General features: G+C 52.9%; 1 protein-coding gene across 1 annotated transcript in view; it reads right to left on the bottom strand.

Moving 5' to 3' along the window:
• SPTBN4 (spectrin beta, non-erythrocytic 4) overlaps positions 1–27,687 on the bottom strand; it is a 79,833-nt gene that overhangs the window by 50,113 nt on the left and 2,033 nt on the right. The window contains exons 2-12 of the mRNA XM_079800437.1: positions 19,196–19,347; positions 17,899–18,072; positions 14,019–14,110; positions 11,769–11,849; positions 10,495–10,610; positions 4,284–4,396; positions 4,002–4,189; positions 3,811–3,928; positions 2,762–2,920; positions 1,231–1,533; positions 61–211 (exon numbers count right to left, since the gene is read on the bottom strand). Coding sequence (XP_079656563.1) covers positions 61–211; positions 1,231–1,533; positions 2,762–2,920; positions 3,811–3,928; positions 4,002–4,189; positions 4,284–4,396; positions 10,495–10,610; positions 11,769–11,849; positions 14,019–14,110; positions 17,899–18,072; positions 19,196–19,347 — 1,647 coding nt within the window. The remainder of the gene's footprint in view (positions 1–60; positions 212–1,230; positions 1,534–2,761; positions 2,921–3,810; positions 3,929–4,001; positions 4,190–4,283; positions 4,397–10,494; positions 10,611–11,768; positions 11,850–14,018; positions 14,111–17,898; positions 18,073–19,195; positions 19,348–27,687) is intronic.

The raw sequence follows: 27,687 nt of genomic DNA, 5'->3' as shown, positions 1-27,687 counted from the left end.
TCGGTGTCCAACAGCAGCAGCTGGGGAAGTCTCCTCCCCGAGTGCCAGCACCGGACTCACCCTGAAGCTGGGAGAAACGCAGGGCCGCGGCATTGAGGGCCTCCACCCGCTCGCTCTGGGCGGCGATGTCCCCCTCCAGCAGGCCATGCTTCTGCAGCAGGTCCTCTGCCTCCACCAGGTGCTGCCCACACTCCGGAGACAGCAGCTGAGCCTGGGAGAGGGGCAGCACCGAGGATGCGTTGGGCCTCGGCCCCGAGGCCACTCTGCCACCCGCCCCCCTGACCCAGGCAGCCCTCTGCTCTCCTACACCATCACCTGAACGCTGACCTCTGTCTCGGTCTCTCCCTGGATGTTCCATCGCTCATCGTCTCCACGTGTTGGGGCCCTGGCTGTCACGGTGTCTGTCTCCTACTCTTTACACCAGGGGTCCCCAAACTTTTTAAACAGGGGGCCAGTTCACTGTCCCTCAGAGAGAAGGAGGGGAGGCGGAGAATGCGGCGCACGTTCCACACATGTGCACTGCGGGCCCGGGACGAGTGGGCTGCGAAGCAGGTCAGGTAGCAGCGGCAAAAACACCCGGCGGGCCGGATCAATGTCCTCGGCGGGCCACATGTGGCCCGCGGGCCGTAGTTTGAGGACCCCTGCTTTACACCGTCTCTATCCTCTACCCCCTCCTCTTTCTCCCTTACACGTCTGTCTCCATCTCTCTCTGTCTTTATCTCAATCCCTATGTCTTTATCTCCACGTGTCACTGTCTCTCTCTCTGCTTCCATACTTCTTTTCTCCATCTCTCCCTGTATCTCTCTGTGTGGTCTTTCTCAAGTGGATGCCATCTTCCTATGTGTCTTTCTGTGTAGCCATAGAGATTTCCATTGCTAACTTGGTGTCTGCTTCTCTACCACTCTCTCTAGGGCTCTCTCTCTCTCTCTCTCTCTCTTTCTCCCCCTCTCTGTCATCTTCCCCTGGAATAATCCTTCTCTCTGTGTCTCTCTCTGTCTCTATATCTCTGTGTCTTTTTAACCTACTTCTCTCTGTGTCTATGCCTCTTTCTCTGCCTCTGTCTCTCTCTGTCCCTTTCTCTCACTTTTTCTCATCGTCTCCCTGACTTTCTCTTTCTCATCGTCTCTCTCCCCTTCCCTCTCCAGGTCTCTGGTAGCCCTTTCAGTGCCTAGATCCCTCCCTCCCCTCCGGGCCCACCACGCCCACCCTTGGCCCCAGTCTGGCCCCCACCTGCATCTCCTCCATCCAGTCCACCATGTACACCATCTCCTGGAAGACCTTCTGCAGGGCCAGGTTCTGCTCCAGCCGTGTCCGCCGGGCGCCTACCAGCCCGGTCAGCAGGGCCCACTGGCGCAGGACGCTGTCACGCTGGGCTGCCACCCTCCGGGCATCGTAGTAGCCCTCCGCCGCCAGCGCCTGGGCCAGCTCCGCCACGCCCTGCACCCGCTCCTCGTAGGCCGCAATGTCCGCCTCAATCGCCTCGTGCTTCTTCATGGCCGCCTCCACGGCCGGCAGCTCGTAGCCAAAGTTGTCCTGGGGCAGGCAGACCGCAGGCACTCACCCACGCTGCCTCCGCCGCCCAGTGTGAACTTGGAGAACCCCCCACCTGCTTCTGTTACCCTGGAGACCAGCCCCCTCCTTCCCTGTTACATTTCTAATCCTAAACTTGTTACCAACATGTTACCTAGGAAACAGGCCCCGTCCATCCATTTCCCTAGAGATTAGGGACCAGGCCAACCCTATCCTGTTACCTAGGAGACCAGTTCAATCCTCCTGAGTTACCTTGGACACCAGATACAACCTTCTTTGTCACTTAAAAGATAATTAAATACTCTCCCTATCCCTGAAAAAAATACGAATCTGTCTTCTCTAGTTACCCTGGAGACGAGCCTCACTCTCCTGTTCCACTGCATATCAGGCCTCTCCCACCGACCCTCAAACAACACCACTCACTTAGGAGAACAATTTTCCCTTCCTACCCTCTTGTCACCTAATCAAAAACTTCTCTGTTGCTTAAGAGATCAAGTCTTGCCTGGCCAGTGTGGCTCAGTAGTTGAGCATTGACCTATGAACCAGGAGGTCACAGTTCGATTCCCAGTCAGGGCACATGCCCAGGTTGCAGGCTCGATCCCCAGTAGAGAGCATGCAGAAGGCAGCCGATTCTCTCTCATCATTGATGTTTCTATCTCTCTCTACCTCTCTCTTCCTCTCTGAAATCAATCTATATAAATAAAAAGCCAGCCACCGGAACGCCATAATGACCTGAATGACTGGTCGCTATGATACCCACTGTGGCCAGTGAACTGGCCTGATGGGGGGGGGCGGCAACCAGCCAACCTCCTGCAGCCCATCTCCCTGGCTGGCCCCGCCCCCAATGGGCCCCCACTACCCCAATGAGCCCGCAGCCCCTCCCCCAGCTGGCCCCACCCCCAATGGACTCCCCCACCCCATTTGGGGGGGGGGCCTGATGGTCAATCACCCATGGCCCCTCCACCCAGCTGGCTTAGCCCTGATCAGGCCATCAGGGCGGGCTGGCCAGCCAACCTCCCACTTTCTCCTCCTCCCAACAGGCCCGCCCGATCTGTCCCTCCCAATTGGGGCCAGGCAGGTCAGACCCCACCCGTGCACGAATTCGTGCACTGGGTGTCTAGTAAAATATATTTAAAAAGAAAAAGTGTCTTTAAAAAAAAAATGATCAAGTCTTCCTCCCTGGTCCCAGAGCATCAGCCCCATCCTCCCTCCCAAGCCCCATGCCCAGTACCTGGGAAACCAGGCGCTGGTTCTCATTCAGCCAGCTCTCCCGCATGGCCACCTTGTGGTCAAACCTCTGGGCCAGGAGTCCCAGCTTCTCCTGCCGCGTCAGCTCAGCCCGAAGGGCAGCCTCCCGCTCATGCTCCGCCTTCTCCAGCAGGCCCCAGGCCTAGGGAAACAGAGGGGGCAGGCAGACTCCAATAACGCTCCTCGTTTAACGGCCCGGCTCTCTCTGTCTAAGGTGAGCATGTCAAACTCTCGGCCCACGGGCCGCATGCGGCCCACAACAAATATTTTTGCGGCCCAGCCAATATAACGGTATGTAAGGATCGTTTTAATAAAAATTTCGTAACTTAATTTTTACAATATCCTGTTACACATCATTATTAATAACGAACTACAATATTCACCAATGACTGATCACTATAATCGCGTTGTATTCGTTTCCCTTATGCACCTTAGCACAGGCGCACCATTTCTCTCCACTAATACCAGCAGCGAATATTTTAGCAGCTCATGGCCACGTCATTAGTTTTGTACTGACTTGTTTGGTGTGCACAACAAGAAATATTTCGCTTTCAGAGAACAAGAAAAACAGGTTTATTTGCATTACGCTTATTAATTTGTGCAGTTATTCAGCATCTGGTAAGTTAATGAAAAAATAATAATTTTTATTAAAATGTTCTATTATTTTATGTTAACGATGACTCATTTATTTCAACCCTTTGTATTCAGCATGTCTCTATCGAAATAAACCTACATTTCTATGGAAATGGAAGCTTTTGGTTCTCTGTGGCCCACATAAACTTAAACCTTGTTTATTTGGCCCGTGTGAGCCTTTGAGTTTGACATGCTTGGTTCTAAGGTCACTCCTAGGACTAATGGCACTTTGGTGCAAATTGGAAAAAACATGTTGCTTCCTCATGACCCTTAACTGCTGGAAAGCTGTCAGAATGAACATCCGACCCACAGTGTCTACGTGGGAATGGCTCCCTTGAGCAGTGAACAACCTACACAACTCCCCAGAGCAACGCCACCTCCCCACCCCCTCAGCCTCACCTTGTCGATATCCCAGATGCCGCAGCCCTCCCGGGGCACGTAGAGGCGGCGGTTGCAGGCGCGCAATTTGCTCTGGATGCTGAAGAGCAGCACCTCCAGGTTCCCCTTCTCCTGAAACCTGAGGGTGCTTGAGCTCAGGAACCCGCCTCCACACCTCCACCTGCTGCCCTCCCTCCCAAGCTGGGCCTCACTTGGCGGGCTTCTCCAGGGTGCAGTAGGCCGTGAAGGCCTGAAGCTGCTGTTGCACCCCACTCAGGGAGTTGGCGAACTTCTGGTTGCTGATGAGGCCCACAGTGCGGTGGATCCAGGCTAGCAGCTCGGTCGCCAGCTCCTCATAGCGCTCAATGATCTTCTCCACCTCCAACACCTGGTCCAGGACCTGGCCCACACAGGAAGCTGGGGTCAGCCTCACCGCAGGTACGCCCCATGGGACTCCCAGGCTCCCACCCGCCCCATCCCTTGGTTCCTCATACCTTCCCAATCCGCTTCCCCTCCACAGCCAGGGCCTTCATCTTGGAGAAATAGTGGTAGAAAGAGACCACATAGGTGATGATGGACTTCTCATCCGGAGCCTCCATGTTGACATCTGGGGGGAAGGGAAAGTGGGGGAGCATGACGGTGAGCACTCGAGCAGAGGGATGGAAGGTATGGGGGCAGGAGGGAGAACCCACTCTTTTAAAAAAATTACTGATTAATTTTAGAGAGAGAGAGAGAGAAAGAAACGTCGGTTTTGATGTTCCACTTAGTTGTGCATTCATAAGTTGCTTCTTGTACATGCCCTGACCGGAGGTCAAACCCACACCCTTGGCATATCAGGACAACGCTCTAACTGATCTACCGGCCAGGGCAAGAACCCACTAGCTGTGTGACCACGGGCAAAATAACCAACCTCTCTGTTCCTTCATGTTCGTATTTGACAAATGGGGATCTACCTCATGGGATTAATAGTGTCTGCCACATAAACCACAATAGAGAAAGTATCTCTTGTTGTTATTATTTTATTTTTTGTTAACCCTCAACAGAGGATATTTTTTCCATTGGTTTTTAGAAAGCGTGGAAGGGAAGTACGGAGAGGGAGAGAGGCATAGATGTGAGAAAGGCACATTGATTGGTTGCCTCCTGCATGCTTGGGGAGCAAATCTGCAACCCAGGTATGTGCCCTTGGCCAGAATCAAACCTGCAACCCTTCAGTGCTCAGGCTGACGCTCTAACCATTGAGCCACCAATCTACCTTCCACCTCAGGGCCTTTGCACACACTATTCTTATATTCTTACTAGTGGCCTGGTGCACGGATTCGTGCACATTGAAAGGAAAATAATTAGAAGAAACATTTTAATATTGCTATTTGCCCTTTCTCTGTAATGCACACTGGCCACCGTCTGTAGGGCGATCAGTGGGGCGATTGGCCCCGCTCACACCTGCCTTGGCCTGGCGCCGCCCGCTCACCTGCTCCCCATCTCACTGCGGTCCCGCTCTCGGTCAGGGCCCATCAGGGCCGGCACTGCCTCCACTGCCACCCCTGCCAGCACTGGGTCGCTGATGCCCACCATGTTCCGTGCTGCCCCCTGGTGGTCAGCACATGTCATAGCGAGCAGTCGAACTCCCAGTCGAGGGGACAATTTGCATATTAGGCTTTTATTATATAGGATTGTCTGGAACACTGGTCCCTCTTCTGTGTGCCTAACTCCCACTCATCCTCCAGGGCTCAATTCAATTTTGCTCAGACAAACCTCCCTGTTCACCCTGTCTAGAGTTGGTCTCCTGTTATTCTTCCTCAGAGCATCTTATCATTTCCTCCTAGTTCCTTCCAAATTTCTTATCATACTTTGCAATTAGATATTCACTTATGTGATTATGTCCTTATCTACAGTTTGAGCTCCAGGAGGACATGGACTATGCCTGTCTTTCTAACCACTCTTTCTGCTATGCCCAGAACACAGTCGGAGCTCAATAAATATTTACTAAGTGAATGAGTGGTTGATGAGGTTTGAGGTTAAGGACATGGCATTTGGAGGCAGCATGAGCTTGAATCCAAGCTCAACCAATTACTGCATGTCCTTAGAAAATAGACCTGCCCGGCTGGCGTGGCTCAGTGGTTGAGCGTCAACCTATGAACCAGGAGGTCACGGTTCAATTCCCAGTCAGGGCACATGCTCAGGTTGTGGGCTCAGTCCCCAGTGTGAGGTGTGCAGGAGGCAGCTGATCAATGATCCTCTTTCATCATTGATGTTTCTATTTCTCTCTTCTTTCCTCTCTAAAATCAATAAAAATATATTTAAAAAGAAAGAAAGAAAATAGACCTAACTTCTCTAAGCCTCAGTTTTCCCATTGTTACAGCAGGCATAGTCACAGTGCCTGCCACCTAGGAAGACTGTAAGTATTAGAAAGAATAGCCTGCCACAGAAGAAAAACTCAACAAATTCTAATGACCATTTTATTTTATTTATTTATTTTTAAATATATTTTTATTGATTTCAGAGAGGAAGGGAGAGGAAGAGAGAGATATAGAAAGCGCCAGACTGCGGTGAGCCCCAGTTCCGACTACGCGGAGGCCCGGTTCCGGGCGAGAATCTGGGAATCCAGATTCATTGGGGGAGAAACTAGACTGTTTGGCAGCGCGCGAAACTCCAGGGCGCTTTTCTCTCAGAGGTGTTTGCTGGGAGTACAGAGGGACACTGAGACACAGGAACCTCATAGGGCGGGGCTGATGGGAAGCCAAGGCGGTAGGCTCCGCCCTGTAACTCCGCCCCATCCAAGCTGAACACAGAGGCTTTTACAATTTTGCAAGTCTAGTTGAATGGGGCTGTCTCCTGGCATAGACACAGCTGATCCTCACAGCCAATTGGACTGGAGGTCACATCCTCCCAGTGTACCAACAGCAATCAAGGCTTAACAACACCAAGACTTTGCACTCAGCCCACAAAGGGGGGTATCAAGAGCGACCACCTAGGGAGATTGGGGAAGCTGAGCGATAGGGAGGCAGCCAAAAGGGGAAGACACCGAAACAGGTCACGAATATAAGGGATGCTGTAATTCCTGCTGAGGGGCCACAGGCAGTAGCTGACCTACACTCCATTGGAGACCCAGAAACGAAGGCATCTAGTGGTCGGTGTGAGATGACATCAGATTTCGACCACTCCCATAAGGGACACATTCAAGAGGCAGACGCAGTGAGCGCCGAAGCCTTGCTGCACCAAGACCCGGCACATAGGCGTGTCTCCCGCACAGCAACTCTTCCTTTATAGACACAGAGGGTCCGCGCGGCCAATAGGCCTGGAGGACAATTCCTCCCAGTGACACCAACAACAATCAAGACTTAACTATACAAACAAGGACCAAGATGGAGGCATAGGGCAGAAGCCTGATTGCTGCCTACCACAACGGTTTTGAGACTACAACGGGAGAGCGGAGCGGACACCATCCAGAACCACCGGAGGGCTAACTGAGCGGATGCTATACAACTAGAATAAAAGAGAGGGGTACGCGGGATGAAGCTGATGCCGGTGACCCAAAGACCACACTTTAAAAACTACGGCTCAGGCGACACAATGGCGGCCTGGAACGTGCTCGGCGCAGTTCCCCCAGCGGTCTCCGGCTGAGGGGAAGGCTTCACTCGCTGCCGAGCACGGACAGACGAGCCCCTGGGAGACATGGGGCGGGAGACTACTCGCTTGCTGACCTCCGAGTCCTTCAAGAATCTCAACGCCCCGGAAGCGGCCAGGTGCGCACGCTCGGCGACCGGCCACCGCTGCAGACCCAAGGGCCGACGCAGCCACCCCGGACCAGCCCGCCGCCGCGCACCGGGCACACCGGAGCTTTGCCGAGCCCGCCGCCCAACAAGTTCTGCGGTGGCTGCCCTGGAACTCTGAGAAAATGGCCGAAGGAATTGCTGAGAGGGAATTGACCAACAGGAATTGGGATCAAGAAGACGAAACTCCGCTGGGTCCCGGATCCGGGTGAAGCCACGTGCCCCTGGGTCCGGGTGAGGCTGGGAACTGGGTCAGGGTGAGGCTGGGCCCCGGGTCCGGGTGAGGCCACGTGCCCCTGGGTCCGGGCGAGGCCATGCGCCCCTGGATCCGGGTGAGCCCGGGTCCCGGGTCCGGGCGAGGCCGCGGGCCCCTGGATCTGGGTGAGCCCGGGCCCCGGGTCCGGGCGAGGCCGCGGGCCCCTGGATCCGGGTGAGCCCGGGCCCCGGGTCCGGGCGAGGCCGCGGGCCCCTGGATCTGGGTGAGCCCGGGCCCCGGGTCCGGGCGAGGCCGCGGGCCCCTGGATCCGGGTGAGCCCGGGCCCCGGGTCCGGGCGAGGCCGCGGGCCCCTGGATCCGGGTGAGCCCGGGCCCCGGGTCCGGGCGAGGCCGCGGGCCCCTGGGTCCGGGTGAGCCCGGGCCCCGGGTCCGGGCGAGGCCGCGGGCCCCTGGGTCCGGGTGAGCCCGGTCCCCGGGTCCGGGCGAGGCCGCGGGCCCCTGGGTCCGGGTGAGCTTGGGTCCCGGGTCCGGGTGAGCCTGGCCCCGGGTCCGGGTGAGGCCGTGGGCCCCTGGATCCGGGTGAGCCTGGCCCCGGGTCCGGGTGAGGCCGTGGGCCCCTGGATCCGGGTGAGCCTGGGTCCCGGGTCCGGGTGAGGCCGCGGGCCCCTGGATCCGGGTGAGCCTGGGTCCCGGGTCCGGGTGGGGCCGCGGGCCCCTGGATCCGGGTGGGCCTGGGTCCCGGGTCCGGGTGAGGCCGCGGGCCCCTGGATCCGGGTGGGCCTGGGTCCCGGGTCCGGGTGGGGCCGCGGGCCCCTGGATCCGGGTGGGCCTGGGCCCCGGGTCCGGGTGGGGCCGCGGGCCCCTGGATCCGGGTGGGCCTGGGCCCCGGGTCCGGGGGGGGCCGCGGGCCCCTGGATCCGGGTGGGCCTGGCCCCGGGTCCGGGGGGGGCCGCGGGCCCCTGGATCCGGGTGGGCCTGGCCCCGGGTCCGGGGGGGGCCGCGGGCCCCTGGATCCGGGTGAGCCTGGCCCCGGGTCCGGGTGAGGCCGTGGGCCCCTGGATCCGGGTGAATCAGTGCCCCTGGGTCCGGCCGAGACCAAACCAGAGGGAGTCGGACCTGCATTACCACCATTTGTCCACCATCCAGAGCTGAGGGGGCAGTGCCGACATGTACTCATAGGGAACTGGTGGACATTGATATTGGGTCTCAAAAGAACTGTTGGTCCAGAAAGAAACTCACTACAGACTGATTCATTTGCCTGTCAGCATAACTATTATTGCTCGTCGCACATTCAATTCTTATAAGTAATGTCTAGTGACACATGATTTTGCTCATCTAGGGGAAATGATGAACAACATAGACTGATGAACAAGAACAGAACCAGAAACAAGGAGGCATCGATCGGACTATCGGGCCTCAGAGGGAGGATAGGGGAGGGTGGGGGGAGAAGGGAGAGATCAACCAAAGGTCTTGTGTGCATGCATATGAGCCTAACCAATGCTTAAGTTCAACAGAGGGTTGGGGCATCCAAGGGGAGGGGTGTGGGATGGAAATGGGGGGATGAGGACAAATATGTGACACCTTAATCAATAAAGAAATTAAAAAAAACAAAACAAACAAAAAAAAAAGAAACAAACAAAAAAAAAGAAACATCAATGATGAGAGGGAATCATTGACTGGCTGCCTCCTGCACGCCCCCTACTGGGGACCGAGCCCACAACCCGGGCATGTGCCCTTGGCTGGAATCAAACCTGGGACCCTTGAGTCCACAGGCTGACACTCTATCCACGGAGCCAAACCAGCTAGGGCTCTAAAGACCATTTTAATTAATGCATTGAACACACAACATTATACTCCGCCCACCTAGTGAAACTGGTGTTCACTAAAGACCTACTTGTGCCGGGCACTGAGCACTAAATGCAGCTCTACAAGGCAAGTAGCGGAATGACTAAGACCGTGAAGTCTGGAATCAGAAAGTCCTGTTTACTGGTTTTCAGTGTGACCCTGTGCAAGTGACTTCACATCTCTCCCCCTTTAGTTTTCATCGCTTTAAAACAGGATTCATCAAGTTTGTCCAACGAGGTCAGTGTGAGGATGAAAGGGAACAGTTTTGATCAAATTCCCAGCCATGTGCTTGGCACACAGTAGCTGCTCAGAAAAAGAGAGCAGCTGTTATTCCAGAGATGGGGGATTGGTGTGGAGTGTGACCATGGGTTGGGGATGGGGCTGAAGTCTGGGCTGGGGCTGGGGATGGACTGAAAGTAGGAAGGCGTGGGGCTGAGGACAGAGTTGTGGATGGGGACAGACATCGGGATGGGATGGGGACAGGTATGAGGTAGGCAGTGAGATTCATGGATGGGGAGAGGGATAATGTTGAGAAGGGGCTTGGGGTTAGGATGGGACCGTGTTGGAGTTGGGCATGTGTTGGGTCTGGGGTTAGGGAGGGAGGGACGGGTTGGAGGGGAGATGACTGAAGATGATTTGAGAAAGGGGAGATAGAAACGGAAATGGGTTGGGGTTTAAGATGGAGACGGAGAAAGGAAGGGACGGGGGGTGGGGTGGGGGGGCAGAGGGAGGGGATGGAAGAGAGGGAGGGGAGGGGGCTGGGAGGGAACTTGGGATTTGGGGTGGTGTTGGGGTGGAATGGAATAGAGTTTGGGATGGCACTGGGATAGCAGCCCCAAAGAGGGAGTCAGGACTGGGGTCGCGCAAGGCTCACCTTCAGGGTCCAGCAGACGGGCCAGCCCCAGGTGCTGCTCGGCCGTGCGGAAGGCTCTCTGCAGGTTGTAGTTGGTGTTGGACTTGGTGAGTTTGCTGAAGTCCACGAGATCGGGCCTAGGCAGGGGCACAGAGTGGGCAGGCAACCGGCAGGCTCCAGAGCCAGTGGGCAAGCAGGCGAAAGTCATCCTTGTGTGAGTCCCACCCAGGGCGAGGGCGGGAGGGCATGGCCCACCCAGGGGCAAGCCGTGCGTGCTGGGTGTGAGTACTGCAGTTGGGTATGCACGGGGCCAGAGGCTCTCCGGGGTGAACTAGAGAAAGGACACGTGTCTGTCAGACTTCAGGATGCACACGGTCTGCGTGAGTGTGTTTCCATGTAGTGGTCAGAAGTGTGAGGTCTGCAGCCAGCCTGCCTGGCTCACACCCCAGCTCAGCCACTTCCTGGCTGTCATCTGGGTGAGCTACTTCGTCTCTCTGTGCCTCAGTTTCGTCATTCTCGTTTGTAAAATGGGGGTAAAATAGCGTCTGCCTCATAGGGTCATTGACTATTCAATGACTTATTGGAAACCATTTAAAACAATTCTGGGTACACAGAAAGCGCTCAATATGTGTTACCACTGGAAGCTGGGCACCATTACAACTTGTGAGTGTCTGGGTGTGCAGGTGCGGCTGGGTCTCCCCATGTGTATACGAGTGTGTGTGTGTGTGTGTGGGGGGGTGGTTCTGGCTTCTGCCACACCAAAGCAAGTCCCTCCCAGCCTCTCAGTCTCAGTTCCCCCATCTGTCATGTGGATGATCATAATGTGGGTGTGATTGGTGTGGGTGCCCACCTCTCAGAGGTCAGTGCCAGGCTCTGAAGTACGACTGGATGGGTATGCACGGGGCCAGAGGCTCTCCGGGGTGAACTAGAGAAAGGACTCCGATGGGAGAAGGTGCTGTGCACACACTCAGGTGCACCGCCCACGGGGGAGGGCGCTCTCCACCCTGGGGACGGCAGGCACAGGCTGCGTAGGTCCTGAGTGTCTGTGTGCACACACCTGTGTGAAGGCTAGCATGTTTCCATGTGTGCACAGGGTAGGCGGCCTGGGCAGAGGTCTACGTGGTGTGTGCACCTGTGTGTGTGAAGGGAAATGTATATGTGCACACAGGTGAAGGCATAGGTCCTGCGTCTGTGATCGTCTATATACATATATGTACAGGCATGTACCTGAGAAACGTGAGGCAGGGGGCAGGGCAGGGCTGGGCAGGGCTGGGTTGCCGCAGTCCAGGTGGTACCTGTGCCGGTGAATGAGGGCATTGAAGGCCAGGCCATCCCGCCAGCTGGTGGTGAAATTCTGGATGTTTACCTCCGGGTAACTAGCAGCATGGAAGGGAGAGATAGAGGCAGAGATGGAGAAAGTCAGGAGGGGAGAGGGAGAGAGGGAGAGACAGACATGGATGGATTGATAGATAGATGATAGATAGATAGATAGATAGATAGATAGATAGATAGATAGATGATAGATAGATGATAGATAGATAGACAGACAGATGATACAATGAGCCAGGGAGATAGAGCTAGACATAAAGATAGAGACAGAGAGAGATTGAAACAGACAGGAGAGGGGGGAAAAATGAGGGGCAGAAGGAGGAAGGAAGAGACAGAAAGGAGGGAAGAAGGGATGGAGAGAGACAGAGAGAGCAAGATACAGAGATAGGGAAAGAAGGGAGGGGAAGAGAGAGACAGAAAGGGAGAAGGGAGGGAGGGGAAGAAAGAGACAGAAAGGGAGAAAGTAGGGAGGGAGGGGAAGAGGGAGACAGAAAGGGAGAGAGTAGGGAGGGAGGGGAAGAGGGAGACAGAAAAGGAGAAGAGAGGGAGGGGAAGAGGGAGATAACGAAGAAGAGCAGACATGCAGGTAGCCACTGACACAGGGAGAACCGATTGCGCTGCAAGAGAAGCCCCAGAAGGACGAGAGCCAGTGCCCAGGCTCCTCCTTCCTCCCGGGGGCTGCTCACCAGAGGGCTCCGCAGCTACAGGCCACGTCCTCCCTGAAGGACAGAGAGCTGGGAGTCCAGGGGCCACGCCCAGCAGATCTGCGCACCCCCCTTCTCAACCCCACTGAAGGCACCCAGGACCCTGAGTTTCCCACACCAGCCGCCCAAGCCCCGGGGTGTGCCCTGCTAGCCTGACAGGTGGCTGTTCACGGAGGGAGAGTGGCTGGAACCTGGAGCTGGAGGATCCACACAGGTGCACATGAGGCCTCTCGGGGTGCAGGATGAGTTGGGGGAAAGAGAAGGGAGCAGGCCGGGGACAGCCCACCACTTTCCAGCACTGATCTCTGAGGAGTCCAGTTCTAATTTGAACCCGACTTCCAGATTGTTATACAGGTGTGTGTTTTTTAAATTAGGTTATCTTTAAAATACATACACATATATATATACTAGAGGCCTGGTGCACAAATTCATGCATGGGTGGGGTCCCTCAGCCTGGCTGGCAATCGGGGCCAATCAGGGTCGTCCCACCCAGTCCCTATTGGGGCGATCAGGGCCAGCTGGCCAGGGGGAGGGACCACGGGAGGTTGGCTGGCCACCCTCCCCCATCGGGGCCAATCGGGGGGCAGGGGGCCAGTTGGCTGGGGGGAGGGACCACGGGAGGTTGGCCAGCCGTGGGAGGTTGGCTGTGGGAGCACACTGACCACCAGGAGGCAGCTCCTGTGTTGAGCGTCTGCCCCCTGGTGGTCAGTGTGTGTCATAGCGACTGATTGGTCGTTGAGTCATTGGGTCACTTAGGCTTTTATATATAGAGATTTATACACACATATGTGTTTATATCCTATATAATAAAAGGCTAATCTGCAAATTGACCGAATGGCAGAATGACAGGTCGCTATGATGCACACTGACCACCAGGGAGCAGACGCTCCATGCAGGAGCTGTCCCCAGGTGGTCAGTGTGCTCCCACAGGGAGCGCTGCTCAGCCAGAAGCCAGGCTCACAGCTGGTGAGTGCAGCAGCGATGGTGGGAGCCTCTCCTACCTCCGCAGCAGTGCTAGGGAATGTCCAACTGACAGCTTAGGCCTGCTCCCCACGGGATCCCAGACTGTGAGAGGGCACAGGCTGGACTGAGGGACCACCCCCCCCTCGAGTGCATGAATTTCGTGCACCGGGCCTCTAGTATATATATATTTATTGATTTCAGGGAGGAAGGGAGAGGGAGATAGAAACATTAATGATGAGAGAGAATCATTGATTGGCTGCCTCCTGTATGCCCCCCACTGGGGATTAAGCCCACAACTTGGGCATGTGCCCTGACTAGGAATCGAACTGTGACCTCCTGGTTCATAGGTCAATACTCAACCACTAAGCCTCACCGGCCGGGTTGTTATGCAAGTTTATTCATCAAGGTCAGAAGAGTGGATGTGTTTTCTTTACAGTCTATTAGTTCCACATGTAACTTCTGACACAGGATTTGAGCTGTCCCTTGCACTCATCCCCAAAGGAGCCCCCAAGGTTAGGGCCCAGCCTGAGTGGGGCTGGGGGAGCTTACCCAGCTGTCTTCATCTGACACCACAAGAGTAGCGCATCCTTGGCAGAGCGTGTCTCTCTGTTGTCCTCCGTCTCGATTTTGATGACTTGAATCTGTGAGGATACAAAACTCAACTTTGGGGACCTGGAGGGCTTGAAGCTGGGAAATCCACCTCCCACCCTATAGCCAGGGAGGGTAGTGGGTAACAGTGGGTGGAGGCAGGGGTGGGGGTTCAGGAGTGGGCCAGACCATCCACAACGGAGGCGGGGAGGGGGGGCAGTGGTGGATTAGGGTCTCAGCTTCCAGGGGTGCTGCCATCCTTGGGGTCTGGGCCGCTTCCCTGACCCCAGCCATCAATCATCATTTCCCACCTGAGCTAGTGCAGTGGCCTCCATGCTGGTCTCCCCGCCCCGCCCCCACAGTCTGTTCTTCAAGTGACAGAGGGACCCTGTGAACAGACCCATGAGACCACGTGCCTCCTATCCTCAACACGTGGCTCCAGCTCACTCTGCGTAAAGATAAAAGCCTCGCAGTCTCCTCTCGGTGTGTCTCTGACCTCCTCCTCAGCAGCTCGCTCTCCTCCAGAGACTCTGTCCTGTCACTAACTCACCAGCGTCCTCCCTCCCCAGGGCCTCTGCACCGGCTGTTCCTTTTGCCTGGAACAACCTTCCCCAGGTCCCCACAAGGCTCCACCTCCTCCCTGAGGTCTGTGCTCTTGCCACCTTCTCAGTGAGGACTTGACCCACCACCTGATTTTAAACCTCCATATGCATACCCAAATCGCACATCCCCCTGCCCTGCCTTATTATCTCCTTAGCATTTATCATTATCTGGACATGTTATTTCTTCATCTGGTCTATTGTCACCCCATTATGGTCTGAACTGTGTTGTTGTGTCCCCCTCCGCCCCCCAAATTCATAAGTTGAAGCCCTAACCCCCAATGTGACTGTATTAGGAGATAGGGCCTCAGAGAGTTAAGGTGAAATGAGATCTAAGGGTAGCGCCCTAATGTAATATGGGTGTCCTTACAAGAAGAGGAAGAGCACTGGCCAGTGTGGCTCAGTTGGTTGGAGCGTCATCCCTCATACCAAAAGGGTTCAGGTCCGATTCCTGTGGGGGTCCCACAGAAGGCAACTGATGGATGTTTGCTTCTCTCTCTCTCTCTCTCTCTCTCTCTCTCTCTCTCTCTCTCTCTCTCTCCCCCCTCTCTCTACAATCAATAAGCATAGTCTCAGGTGAGTATTAAAGAAAGAAGAGGAAGAGGGACACGCCCACGCAGAGTAAAGATCCCGTGAGGACGTAGCGAGAACGTGGTCCTTGGCAGGCCAAGGAGAGAGGCCTCAGGAGAAACCCAACCTGCCGCACCTCGATCTTGAACTTTATGAGAAAGTTAATTTCCGTTGTCTAAGCCCCTGGTCTGGGGCATTTTGTTACAGTGCCCCTAGCAGACTGAAGGGCTCGCTGCCCTGTGAGAGTTCCAGGACCACGTGGTGTTTATGTCCTGGAGGACCCAGAGTAAGAGCAGGTTCAAGAAACGTAGGGGGCCGAAACGGGTTTGGCTCAGTGGATAGAGCGTCGGCCTGCGGACTGAAAGGTCCCAGGTTCGATTCCGGTCAAGGGCATGTACCTTGGTTGCGGTCACATCCCCAGTGGGGGGTGTGCAGGAGGCAGCTGATCGATGTTTCTCTCTCATCAATGTTTCTAACTCTCTATCCCTCTCTCTTCCTCTCTTTAGAAAATCAATAAAATATATTAAAAAAAAAAAAAAAGAAACGTAGGGGGGTGCTCGACACTTGGGCCCTAGACTTGAGAGCTGCGTTTGGCATTTAGGTACAACGTAGAGAAGTAGGTAGCCCAAGCCCTGGTTTTAGGCTCCAGCTACTAGCCACCCCACCCCACCCCACCCCCAATCCAATGGGCTCATTCCCTCATTCTGTACTGACGTCCATACCTGTCTCCAGCTTTCACCATTTTTCTGAGCTCCATTCCCAGTATCCAGTGGATTCATAAGTGCCTCCTACTAATGTCCCCTGACCCTGATGACCACCATTCCCCCAAGTGACCTCAGCGTCTCTCCCAAACCTTATCTTTCTCCCTGGCCTGTCTCAGGGTGGCTCCACTATCCGCCAGTCCTCAGCCCAGAGCCCTGGGTCTAGACCTGAACAGCTCCCCATCCTTCCCATTCCCCCATGGCATGCCCACTCCCCCCATCACCCGCCCCCCAGCTTCTTTCCTACCTGCCCTCCTTTTCACCTGTCTACGCCCCAGGTCCAGCTCCAGACTCTTCCCTGGACTCCCAGCACCCAATTCTGGTGACCACCCAATCCAGAGGGAGCCTTCTAAATCTGACTACGCCCCTCCTCCTGATAAAACTCTCCAATCTCTTCCCATGTCAGATGGAATAAAATCCAAACTGCTTATCAGAGATCTCCTAGGCCCTGGCAACCCCTCTGATGTCATCTCCTCCGTCACCTCCGGCCTCCTATCCTCTAGCCGTTCTGGTCTTCCTGTACTTCCATCATGCCACCTCAGGGCCTTTGCCTCTGCCGTGTCCCCTTTCTGGGATGGGTTCCCCCTTCAATTTCATGTCGTTCAGCAAAGAGCTTCCAGAGAGCCCTCCTCTGGTCTCCCAGTCTGAAGTATCAGTGCCATCAACTTAATATTTTATACCCTTTACCGACTTACCATAATCTCTTCTGCGTAGCTCTTTTTACTTCTCTGCCTAGAACTGGCCCTTTCCCCATACACCCCTCGTTTGTATGTTTATAGGTTTGTTTATTGTCCATCCACAAAGGCAGGAAATCTCCCTATTCTGTTTCTGAACTGGAGCAAAACTGTCGGAATTTGAATTCCAGCTCCACCACCCAGCTGTGTGACCTTGAGCCTATTACTTCACCTCTCTGGGCTTGTTTCCTCACTAGTAAGATGGAGTAATAAATACTACTTAGTTTAAGGCAGGGGTCCTCAAACTTTTTAAACAGGGGGCCAGTTCACTGTCCCTCAGACTGTTGGAGGGCCGGACTATAGTTTAAAAAAAACACACTATGAACAAATTCCTATGCACACTGCTAAGTCGGCTGCTAAGCAGGACAGGCAGCGGCGGCAAAAACACCGGGCGGGCCGGATAAATGTCCTCGGCGGGCCGCATGTGACCCGCGGGCCGTAGTTTGAGGACCCCTGGTTTAGGGGGTTGTGGTATGTATTAAATGCCACATGCTTGGAACGGTGACTGGAACACAGTAAAAAATATAAAAATGATGATCATAGTGATGCTGACAGTGATTTTTCTTTTTAATCCTCACCCGAGGGTATTTTTCCATTGATTTTTAGAGAGAGTGGGAGAGGGAAAGACAGAGAGAAACATCAATGTGAGAGAAACACATGGATTGGTTGCCTCCTGCATGAGCCCCTGCCAGGGAGGACCCTGCAATGGAGGTACATGCCCGGGACCAGAATTGAACCCGGATCCCACAGGCTGACGCTCTATCCACTGAACCAAACAGGCTAGAGCCGTGGTCAGCAAACTGCGGCTCGTGAGCCACATGCGGCTCTTTGGCCCCTTGAATGTGGCTCTTCCACAAAATACCACGGCCTGGGCGAGTCTATTTTGAAGAAGTGGCGTTAGAAGAAGTTTAAGTTTTAAAAATTTGGCTCTCAAAAGAAATGTCCATCGTTGTACTGTTGGTATTTGGCTCTGTTGACTAATGAGTTTGCCGACCACTAGGGCAATGATTATTATTTTTATCAATATTTTCATTCCACCCCCTGGAACAGGGTTGCTGGAGCATATTAGAATTTTTTGAAGTGAATGAATGAATGAATGAATGGTTGAGTGGATGGGGGACGCCCCCTAAGGCCCCACCTTAGGAGGCCGGCTGGGCAGGGGACACTTGGGGATCACCTGGAAGCGCAAGATGATGGTCCAGACCAGGCCCAGGGTCAGCCGATGGTTCCCGTCCACAATGTCGTGCGAGCCCACGTTCTCCAGGTGCACACGCTGCTCCTTCAGGAACTGCAGAGCCTTGTCCACGTTCTCCAGGGAGTGGATCCTCATGCGACCGCGCGTGGGCCGCGGCTAGGGCGGCGGGGCGTTGGGAGATGGAGGACCAGACCCAGCACCCTGCACCCCGGGCCCCACCCCCACCCCTTTCCAAGATGTCAGCCCCAGAGTCACGCCTCTGGATACCCAAGCCCAGACCACGCTCCTTCAGCCTCAGCAAAGACCCGAGACCCAGTCCTAAAGAATCCCTCCCCTGGTCAGTGGGGGAAGAAGGGAGGGAAGGGCCATCTGTGATACTTTCAACAATAAAGATAAATTTTTAAAAAAAGAATCCCTCTCCTTCCCACAGCCAGACCCTTTCAAGAGCCAGTTCCCTCCCTGGCTTATTCCAGTCCCGGTCCCCCCTTCTACCAAAGCTACACCTCCCAGCTGATAACTATACTTTTTTTTATATATATATAACTATACTTCGTAAGGTTGAGCTCCGCCCCCGGCCTGTAGCCCTCCCATCGGACTACTACCCAATAGACAGCCTTATTGTCCATCCACCAAGCGGCTCTCCAAGTTTGGCCTCCAGTTCCATAGCCACACCCTTTCGGCACCCGCTGGAGCCCGCCCATTCCTATCAAGCCCCGCCCCATCCAAAGGCTCTCCCTAGTTTATAGCTCCATTCCTTCCAATGGCATTTGTTTCTATCCCATGGCCATGCCCCTCACGACTTGGAGCTCCAGGCTCTGGGCTGGAATGATCTCTAGCTCTATCAGAACCCTGTCCTTCGCGATGAAGCCCCAGAAATACGACCGTCACCCACACAACAAGCCACACACATACAAGGGTTCTGTCGGGTCCCCACGACCAAGGCATCCCCTTCCGAGGACAGCCACACCCTCACCCACAGACCCCTCAACAGAGTTCTGCTGTGTTACAGCCATGGCCCGCTGCCGCTGCACTTGCCCGTTCCACCAGAGCCCCACCCAAGCCCAGAGTCCCCCCAACCACGGCCCTCACCCTCATCAAAACCCTCCGTCCCAAGACACGCCTGCAGGTGCCTCCCCACCAAGCCCGGCCCCTGAGCCACAGCCCCGCCGCCAGAGCGCAGGCCCCCTCACCCACCTGCACCTTCCCAGCCAGGCCCCCGTCCTAGCCCAGCCAGAGACCCAGGGCCAACCCCCGTCCCCCAGCCCCCACGCCCCCTCACCAGCTGCTCCCCGGACAGCACCTCCAGGAGTCTCGTGAGCACGAAGCCGTCCCGGAGGTCGGCATAGAGGTCCCCGATGTGGCAGCCGACGCGGGCGAGGTGAGAGTTCACCCACTTGGTGAAAGTCTTCTTCTGCACGGCTTCCCGCTCATCTGAAGGACAGGCTCTGATGAGCTGCCGTCTTCCCGAGGGACCTCCCCAGGAACTCCCCCTTCCAGCTTCACCCCAGGCCCCCACCGCCCACTGTTCAGGCCCAGCCCCCCAAAACGATAAGGTCTCTGCGCTGCCGGCTCCTCCTCCCTGGGCCTCCTGCCCCTCCCCACCGCTGCCCACCTGAAGACAGCCTCCTTTGTCTTTCCAAGTTTTCCTGAGATCTCTCTCCCTCTCCCTTCCTCTCTGAAATAAATAAAAATATATATATTTTTTAAAAGCCCAGCCCTCCGGGTGAGGCTGGATCCCGGGACCGGGTGAGGCCGCGCACACCTGGGTCCCGGTGAGGCCACGCGCCCCGGGGCCTGGGTGATGCTGGGTCCCAGGTCCGGGTGAGGACGCGCGCCCCTGAGTCCGGGTGAAGCCGCGCCCCTGGGTCCGGGCGAGACCAAACCAGAGGGAGTCGGACCTGCATTACCACCATTTGTCCACCATCCAGAGCTGAAAAGTCAGTGCCGACATGTACACATAAGGAACTGGTGGACATTGAAATTGGGTCTCAAAAGAACTGTTGGTCCAGAACGAAACTCACTACAGACTGATTCATTTGCCTGTCAGCATAACTATTATTGCTCGTCTCACATTCGGTTCTTATAAGTGTATTTCTAGTAACACATGATCTCACTCATCTAGGGGAAATGATGAACAACATAGACTGATGAACAAGAACAGACCCAGAAACAAGGAGGCATGGATCGGACTGTCGGGCCTCAGAGGGAGGGTAGGGGAAGGTGGGGGTAGGGGGGAGAGATCAACCAAAGGACTTGTGTGCATGCATATGAGCCTAACCAATGGTTAAGGACAACAGGGGGGTGGGGGCATCCGTGGGGAGGGGTGGGGGATGGGAATGGGGGGATGAGGACAAATATGTGACACCTTAATCAATAAAGAAATTTAAAAAATAATAATAATAAAATTAAAATAAAAAAATAAGAAAGCCCAGCCCGCCTGGCTCAGTGGTTGAGCATTGACCTATGAACCAGGAGGTCACGGTTCCATTCCCGGTCAGGGCACGTGCCCCGGTTGCGGGCTCGGATCCCCAGTCTGGGGTGTGCAGGAGGCAGCTGATCAGTGATTCTCTCTCATCATTGATGTTTCTATCTCTCTCTCCCTCTCCCTTCCTCTCTGAAATCAATAAAAATACATTTAACGTTTTCCTGAGATATCACATCCACAACAAGCCCTCCCTGTTTTCTACCCCCGTTGGCTCTGTTCATTCATTCAATAAATATTTGCGCGCCTACCATGTGTCCCCCACTGTCCTAGGCTCTGAATAAGGCAGAGTCCTGTCACGGAGCTCAGTGTAGTTGGGGCACAGAGAATATACTAGGGAGCCATGGAGGTGCCCCTGGGGGAGGGACAAGATGACAGCTGTGTTTCAGGAGGGGGGGGGTCAGAAAGGGCAAGAATGGCAGCCAGGAGACCAGGGAGGTGACTGGGCAGGGGACTCAGGAGAGAGAGGTCAAAGCTGGAGGAGGGCAGAGCTGTGGGAATGGGAGAAGATGTCATATTGGAGTTATTTAGAGACGAAAAAGTAAAACCTGGCAACTGACAGGCTGTGGGGAATGAAGAGGAAGGACTATGCTACACTGAAGCTCGCTCCCTGAGGGCAGGAACCCGCCTGCCACTCCCTAGCAACTGCACTGCCAGCTAGACACTGCATAGCCCACCTCCTTAGGGTGAGGAATAGGAGGGCGACTACAGAGGAAAGAGTGAAAAAACAAAATGGAGTCACCATAGCCAAGCTAACAACGTTACTTAAATTAGGATGGGCTGAAAAGTGAGGAATAGGTTTTATTTTACTTTAGCCTGAGGACTTAACTTTTGAACTTTTCAGTTGTGCATCAATGCCTAGAAATAGATATAAGTCCAATAGCTAACCTTCCAAAGAGTTCAGGAAAGGATGTTCATGAGAAGAACTTAGCGGGGAAATGTTCATGCGTCCAGACACTTGACCCCTGGAAGGTCACCAGCTCAGACCAATCCAGAAGCTAGGAATGCAGGACTGACTCTCCTCAAGAATGTGCTTTTTACTCAACTTCCCTCTTTCCTTTGGAACACTCTGGGTCCTAGGAGTGTTGCCCGAATTGCAGATCTTAAGATCCTTGAATAAAACTTTGCCATTGAATTTTAGCAAGGCCTCCTGATTCATTTACGCTCGGAGGACACTAACAAGGGGAGGGGAGGGCAAGGAAGAATGTGTGCAACTTCTGCCTCCCTTGCTTACCAAGAAAGGGTTCGGGAGTCTCTTACTCATTTCTTAAATAGCTGCTTTAGTATGAGCTACACGTATTATAAAATTCACTCTTCTAAAGTGTAACTTTAAAGTGTGGTTTTTGGTATATCCACAAAGTTGTGCAACCATCACCACTGTCTAATATCAGAATATTTTCAACACCCCAAGAAGAGACCCCGTAACCATTAGCAGTCACTGCCCATTCACTCTTCTCCCAGCACTATATATCTGCACTTATATATTTTCTCTATTCTGGACATGTTATCTAAGTGGAACCACACAATAGATGGTCTTTTGTGTGCCTGGCTTCTTTTACTTAGCATCATGTTTTCAAGGTTTGTTGATGTCGTCACATGTGTCAGTACTGTACTCCTTTTTCTGGCCAAATAACCATACATGTGTGGATTTACTGCATTTCACTTGTCTGTTCATCCGTTAAGGGACATTCGGGTTGTTTCCGCTCTTTGGTGATTATGAATAATGCTGCCATGAACATTCAGGTGCAAGTTTTTCTGTGGGCACGTTTTCAGTTTATCTTGAGTACATACCTGGGAGTGGACTGGCTGGGTAATCTACCTTCACCCTTTTGAGGAACTGCCAAACTATTTTCCAAAGTGGCTGCACCGTTACACATTCCCACCGGCAGTGTACGAGGGTTCCAGTTTCCGCCCAGCCTCGCCTCCGCTTGTTATTGCCTCGGTTTTATTATTGTTGTTATCATTATTGCCCTCCTCGTGGGGATGAAATGGTGCCTCGATATGGTTTTGATCTGCACTTCCCCAATGATTAACGATGTTGAGCATCTTTGCACAGGCTTATTGGCCATTTGTATTTCTTTGGAGAAATATCTATGCAAAGCTTTGCCCATTTTCAATTGGGTTATTTGTCTTTTTATCATCTGCGCTCCCTTTGCTAGTTTCTGTGAATCTATAATAATTTCGTAATTTGAAGTTTTATCAAAAAAGGAAACTGCTGCCTGCCCTTCACCCCTCTCCCCCGGATTCCCACAGGCTGAACACCAAGGCCCAGAGAGCACAGAGTGGAAGAAGGAACCTGGGACCCGCGCTGACTGCTTGGAACAGCGCCTCTCTGCCAGAGCGGCTGCTCACCGGGGGACGATGCAGGAGGGAGAAATGAGCTCCTCACTCCTTTAAGCCCCTGTACTGCTTGGGTCTCTTTGTTACAGCAGCTTAGCCTTTTAAGATCACATGTGAGGAAGTGAGGACAGGAAAAGACGCAGAAGTGGATGTTTGGTGATTCTGCTTTTGAACGCTGATGCCCAGGCCCACGGCGGATTTGGCCAATGCTGATGCCAAAAGGGAACTTCAGTGCATCCCCGGAGTGATGCCGGAATGAGGCCACTGGACTCAGCCCTGCCGCTACGATGACCAGCTGTGTGGCTTCCAGAGGTCATCGCTCCTCTTGGGGCCTCCAAATTCCCATTTGCAAATGAGGGGTTTGGAACAGATGAGGGTTCCTCCCGTGGGTCCTGGGGGACCCTGGGTGTTTGGGGACTCATGCTTGGAGAACAAGGACCCAAGAGAAGATGTTTTATTTTGTCATTTCATTTGATGAAATGACAACATAAAGAAAATGAATAGGAACACATCCTGGACCACCTGGGTGGCGACTTCAGAAAGAACCATGCAGTGAGAGTTCGGTTTTTGGGATTACAATCTTATTATCATGGAGCCGAGCTGACGTGTCCAGAACTGAAATGCCCGTGGGGACCAGGCAGATCTGAAATGGGAAACCGAGGCCCTCCTCAAAGGGCTCGGCGGCCACGTGGCCCCTTGTCTGGAGTCTTAAAGACGGTGGCCCGGTGCTGCCATATCATGTGACATCATGAGGAGCCAAAAATCTGTGTTTCTTAAAGACAAAAACTCCCTGTTTTTAAATGTTGCAACCGAGTTGCGGTTTTATAAAACACGGCAGGGGTGAAACCAAACATGTCCCCGAGTGCACTGCCAACCTCAGATGACACGGAAGGTTTGCCATCGGCGCGTGTGTCTGGCTAGCGTGCAGGGTGTCTTCCGCTGCCCTGCCAGTGCCCCCACCACTTTCCCGCACCTGCTCTGTGTGGACTGCGTGATTGGGCTCCCAGCCCTCAAAGGCCTCAGACGTTCTGTTGGGTTTAGACAGCAGATGAGAGGAGAGAAGAAAGGTATTCCCTCCCGCCCTGTTTGACCAGCTTTTGGCAGTGCCTGGCTCCTCTCCTGCACCCCCTGCACCTACTGGGGAGGCCTGTCTCCCATCTCACCACTGCCTGCCGAGGCCCAGCCCCTGGGGGTCTCCACTGCCCACACCTCCGTAAATGGCCCTTCATTAAACTCTCCTGTTTTATCCCTTTGAGGGGGCCATTACTTCCTGCCAGGATCTAGCTGGCACAGGTACCTTTGGGCTGTCAAGACCCTGAGCCAAATCACAATTGTCCTACCTCTGCCATGTGCTCATATTGAGTTACCATTCCTACGCTCTTCTCCACTGCGGCAACCACCCATCACAAGTGAGATACATTTCCTCAGAATGAGACTTTCATTTATTCATCTCTTTAATACATTGACACTCCCATGGAGCAGAGGGAGAACTCCTCTATCCATTACTGGTTAAGGAGAAAGGATGCAGAGAGACTTAATAGGAAAGGGGTATGTTTTGATATTAGTCTGGGAATAGTTAGGAAGCTGGAGAATACCAAGTATTGGTGGGAATGTGGGCTATCATAATCCTCATGCCTGCCGGTGCGAGTTATAAACTGGGTCATCCATTCTGAAAACAACCAGTCCAATTCAACTAGTGTACACCCCCATGACCTGGCAATTCTTTCCCCTAGGTGTCCCCAAAACTTTTTTCACACTGGTTCATAGCATACAGAAAGATGTTCAATGAAGTGCTATGTGGGGATGGGGCGGCTAGGAGCAGGGTCAGGGTAGGAGACCGCCTGGTTGTCCATCACTGGGCAGGGATGGGTCAAATATGGTGAATACACACCAAGGACTCCATGCACCAGTGAGAAGCAACAGATTAGATGTACACAGAGCCACATGGATGAGTCTTAAGACAATGCTGAATGAGAAAATCATGCCAAAAAATGCAATCTAGAATATGACAAAACTTGTATCAGTCAGCAATACCTGCACCCACAAACCCATTCATATAGGGCTCCCAGGTTGATGACAAAGTGACACTGAAGTTCAGGAGGGAAAGGAAAGTCTTTTCAATAAGTGGAGCTGAGTCAACTGGATATCCATGTGGGCAGGGGGACCTGACCCACACACACTGTACACAAGAAATATAATAAATATCCTTTGGGTTATAAATCTAAATGTGAAAGGAATACAACAAAGCTTTTGGAAGAAAACATCAAATAATATCTCCATTGTCTTGGAGTAGGCAAATATTTCTTAAAGAAGACACAAAATGTTAGCCATCCAGAAGATAATTATTAAATTAGACTACGTGTAAGTTAAGAAATTCTGTTTATCAAAAGGCACCTTTTAGCAAATGAAAAGACGAGCCACAGAGAGGGGAGAAAATATTCACAACACATACATATGGCAAAGGACTTGGCCCCAGAATATATAAGAACTCCTGAAAAGCAATCAGAAAAAGGCAGGAAAATAGGCACTTCACAGGATATCCAAATAGTCAGTAAACATATGAAAAGGTGCTCTACCTCTTTAGTTGTGATTAGTCATCAGTAAAATGCAAATTAAAGCCACACTAGAATGCACACCCACCAGAATGGCTAAAATTAAAAAGCATGGCCATAGCAAGGTTTGGTTGGTTGTATACTCATACACTGTTGAGGGGAATGTAAAATGCTACACACTGGCCATGTTTGTACCAAAGTTAGATACACACCGATCCTAGGACCCAACCATGTCACTCCGTGGTGGGTCTAAGCCAGTGGTCGGCAAACTGCGGCTCACGAGCCACATGCGGCTCTCGAGCCGCGGTTTGCCGCTCTGTTGGATAATGAGTTTGCCGACCACTGCGTAAGGCTTTACCCTTACCCAGAATTTTTGACTTCAGGTTAAAGACAGTACATTATTAAAATGTTTTTTAAGTGTTTTTCCCTAAGCTTTAGGCCTCTCTCCCATCTCACCACTGCCTGCCTAGACCCAGCCCCTGGGGGTCTCCACTACCCACACCTCTGTAAATGGCCCTTCATTAAACTCCCCTCTGTTTTATCCCTTACGACTCTAAGCCATCCGGACATGAGAGTGTATGCCCAACAAAAAGATGTACTAGGAAGTTTAACCTTTTGCACTCGGATGTCGAGTGTGACTCGACACGGTTAGCATTAGAATAAAGGAATCGAGAAAAAAGCAAGCGAGTGCAAAGGGTTAAAGCAGCAATAGCTTTATTTGTAATACTCTGTAATACTAGCAACTGCTCGTTTGCAACAGTCTGGTTTGTGAGAGCCCTAACCTAAAAGCAACCCAAATGCTCATCAACAGGCCATTGGACAGGCTACGGCTTAGCCACACTGTGGAACACTGTACAGCGATGAAGGAACACCTACATGTGCAGGCAGAAGTGGATGAATCTTACAGGCAGAGTGTGGAGCGGCTGGAGCCAGACACAAAACAGTGCGTGCTGCATGACTCCATTTATAGGGAGCTCAAACACTGGCAAAAGGCACGTGCACTGTTAGAAGTGAGGACAGGTTTTATTCTTGAGCTGCAATGATAGAGCGGTGGCCAGCGTGGGGCTTGTCTGGGCTGTCACATTCTGCATCCTTATCTGCTGGCTGGTTACAAGATGGTGCTCGTTTACGGAAATGCTGGTGATTGATCAGCCTTTCCGTGTGCATGTCATACTTTAACAAAGAGTTAAAATATATGTCTGCACACACACTAATTAGCCATGCACGTTTTGAAAGACCGTCCACATGCGAAGGAAAGGATGTGCATTAAAAAACTATTAGAATGGGTCCAGCCGGCATGGCTCAGTGATTGAGAGTCAACCTATGAACCAGGAGGTCACGGTTTGATTCCCGGTCAGGGCCCATGCCCGGGTTGCGGGCTCAATCCCCAGTGTGGGGCGTGCAGGAGGCAGACAATCAATGATTCTCTCTCATCGTTGATGTTTCTATCTCTCCCTCTCCCTTCCTCTCTGAAATCAAGAACAAAATATATATTTTTAAAAATTATTAGAATGGAAAAAAAATTATTAGAATGGTCGCCTATAGGGGAGAAGGCATTGGTGGGAGATATGGGAATAAAAGAGAGTAAATGAATAGATAAAGAGGAGAGGGCCCTCAAGAGATGATAATGACAACGGACCACAACAGTGGAGAGTGATGAAGGGAACTCTCTGAGCAACAGGTCCAGACAATTTTTTGCTTTCTTTTTACATTTATTTCTATTACTGACACTATTACAGATGTCCTCATTTCAGACAATTTCTTGAATGTCTTCATGCCATACATGCTATGGAGGACTCTGCTCAAAGGTTTGGCCTTAGTTTGAATAGAGAAAAACTATGAGAGAAGCAGGCAAAGGGATGCAAATGGAAATGTATCCTAGAGTCTAGGTCACATTAGCATCTGAGCAGCAACAAGGTTTCACAGAACAGTAGCATCGCCAAGTTACTGTTAATGTGAATGTTACTGGTTTTGTGGTTTGGGTGTGGAGTCTGATATCATGTGTTTTAGTTGTAGAGAACTGTCGGCATAAGAGATAGAAACAGAATTATGTGTTTGTGTGCATTTAAGAAACTACAGTTACAATAGTTTAAGTAGACACAGGGAGTGTGTGAGAAATATTTTTTCTTAAAGGGGACCTCTACAATTCTCTAGACTAGATGCTGTCTGAGGCCCAGCGCTGACGTTCTGTGAGCCAATGATCCTAAGATTTGAAAAGTCCTTGATCTTCATGTTACCACATCCCACCTCTGCTTAAAATCTTACCACTGCTCCCTGGTGTCCTCACACCCTTCATTGTGGCCTACAGGGCCCTTCAATATGTGGCTCCTACTGGCTCCTCTCCCATCATCACTTCCTCACCATCTGTACCCTCCTCACTCAAGTCGCTTCCAACTT

The sequence above is a fragment of the Cnephaeus nilssonii genome (genome assembly GCF_951640355.1).
Source record: "Cnephaeus nilssonii genome assembly, chromosome: 20".
Taxonomy (NCBI): Eukaryota; Metazoa; Chordata; class Mammalia; order Chiroptera; family Vespertilionidae; genus Cnephaeus; species Cnephaeus nilssonii.
Note: the sequence above shows the minus strand (reverse complement) of the source record. Positions and strands in the feature narration are given on the sequence as shown.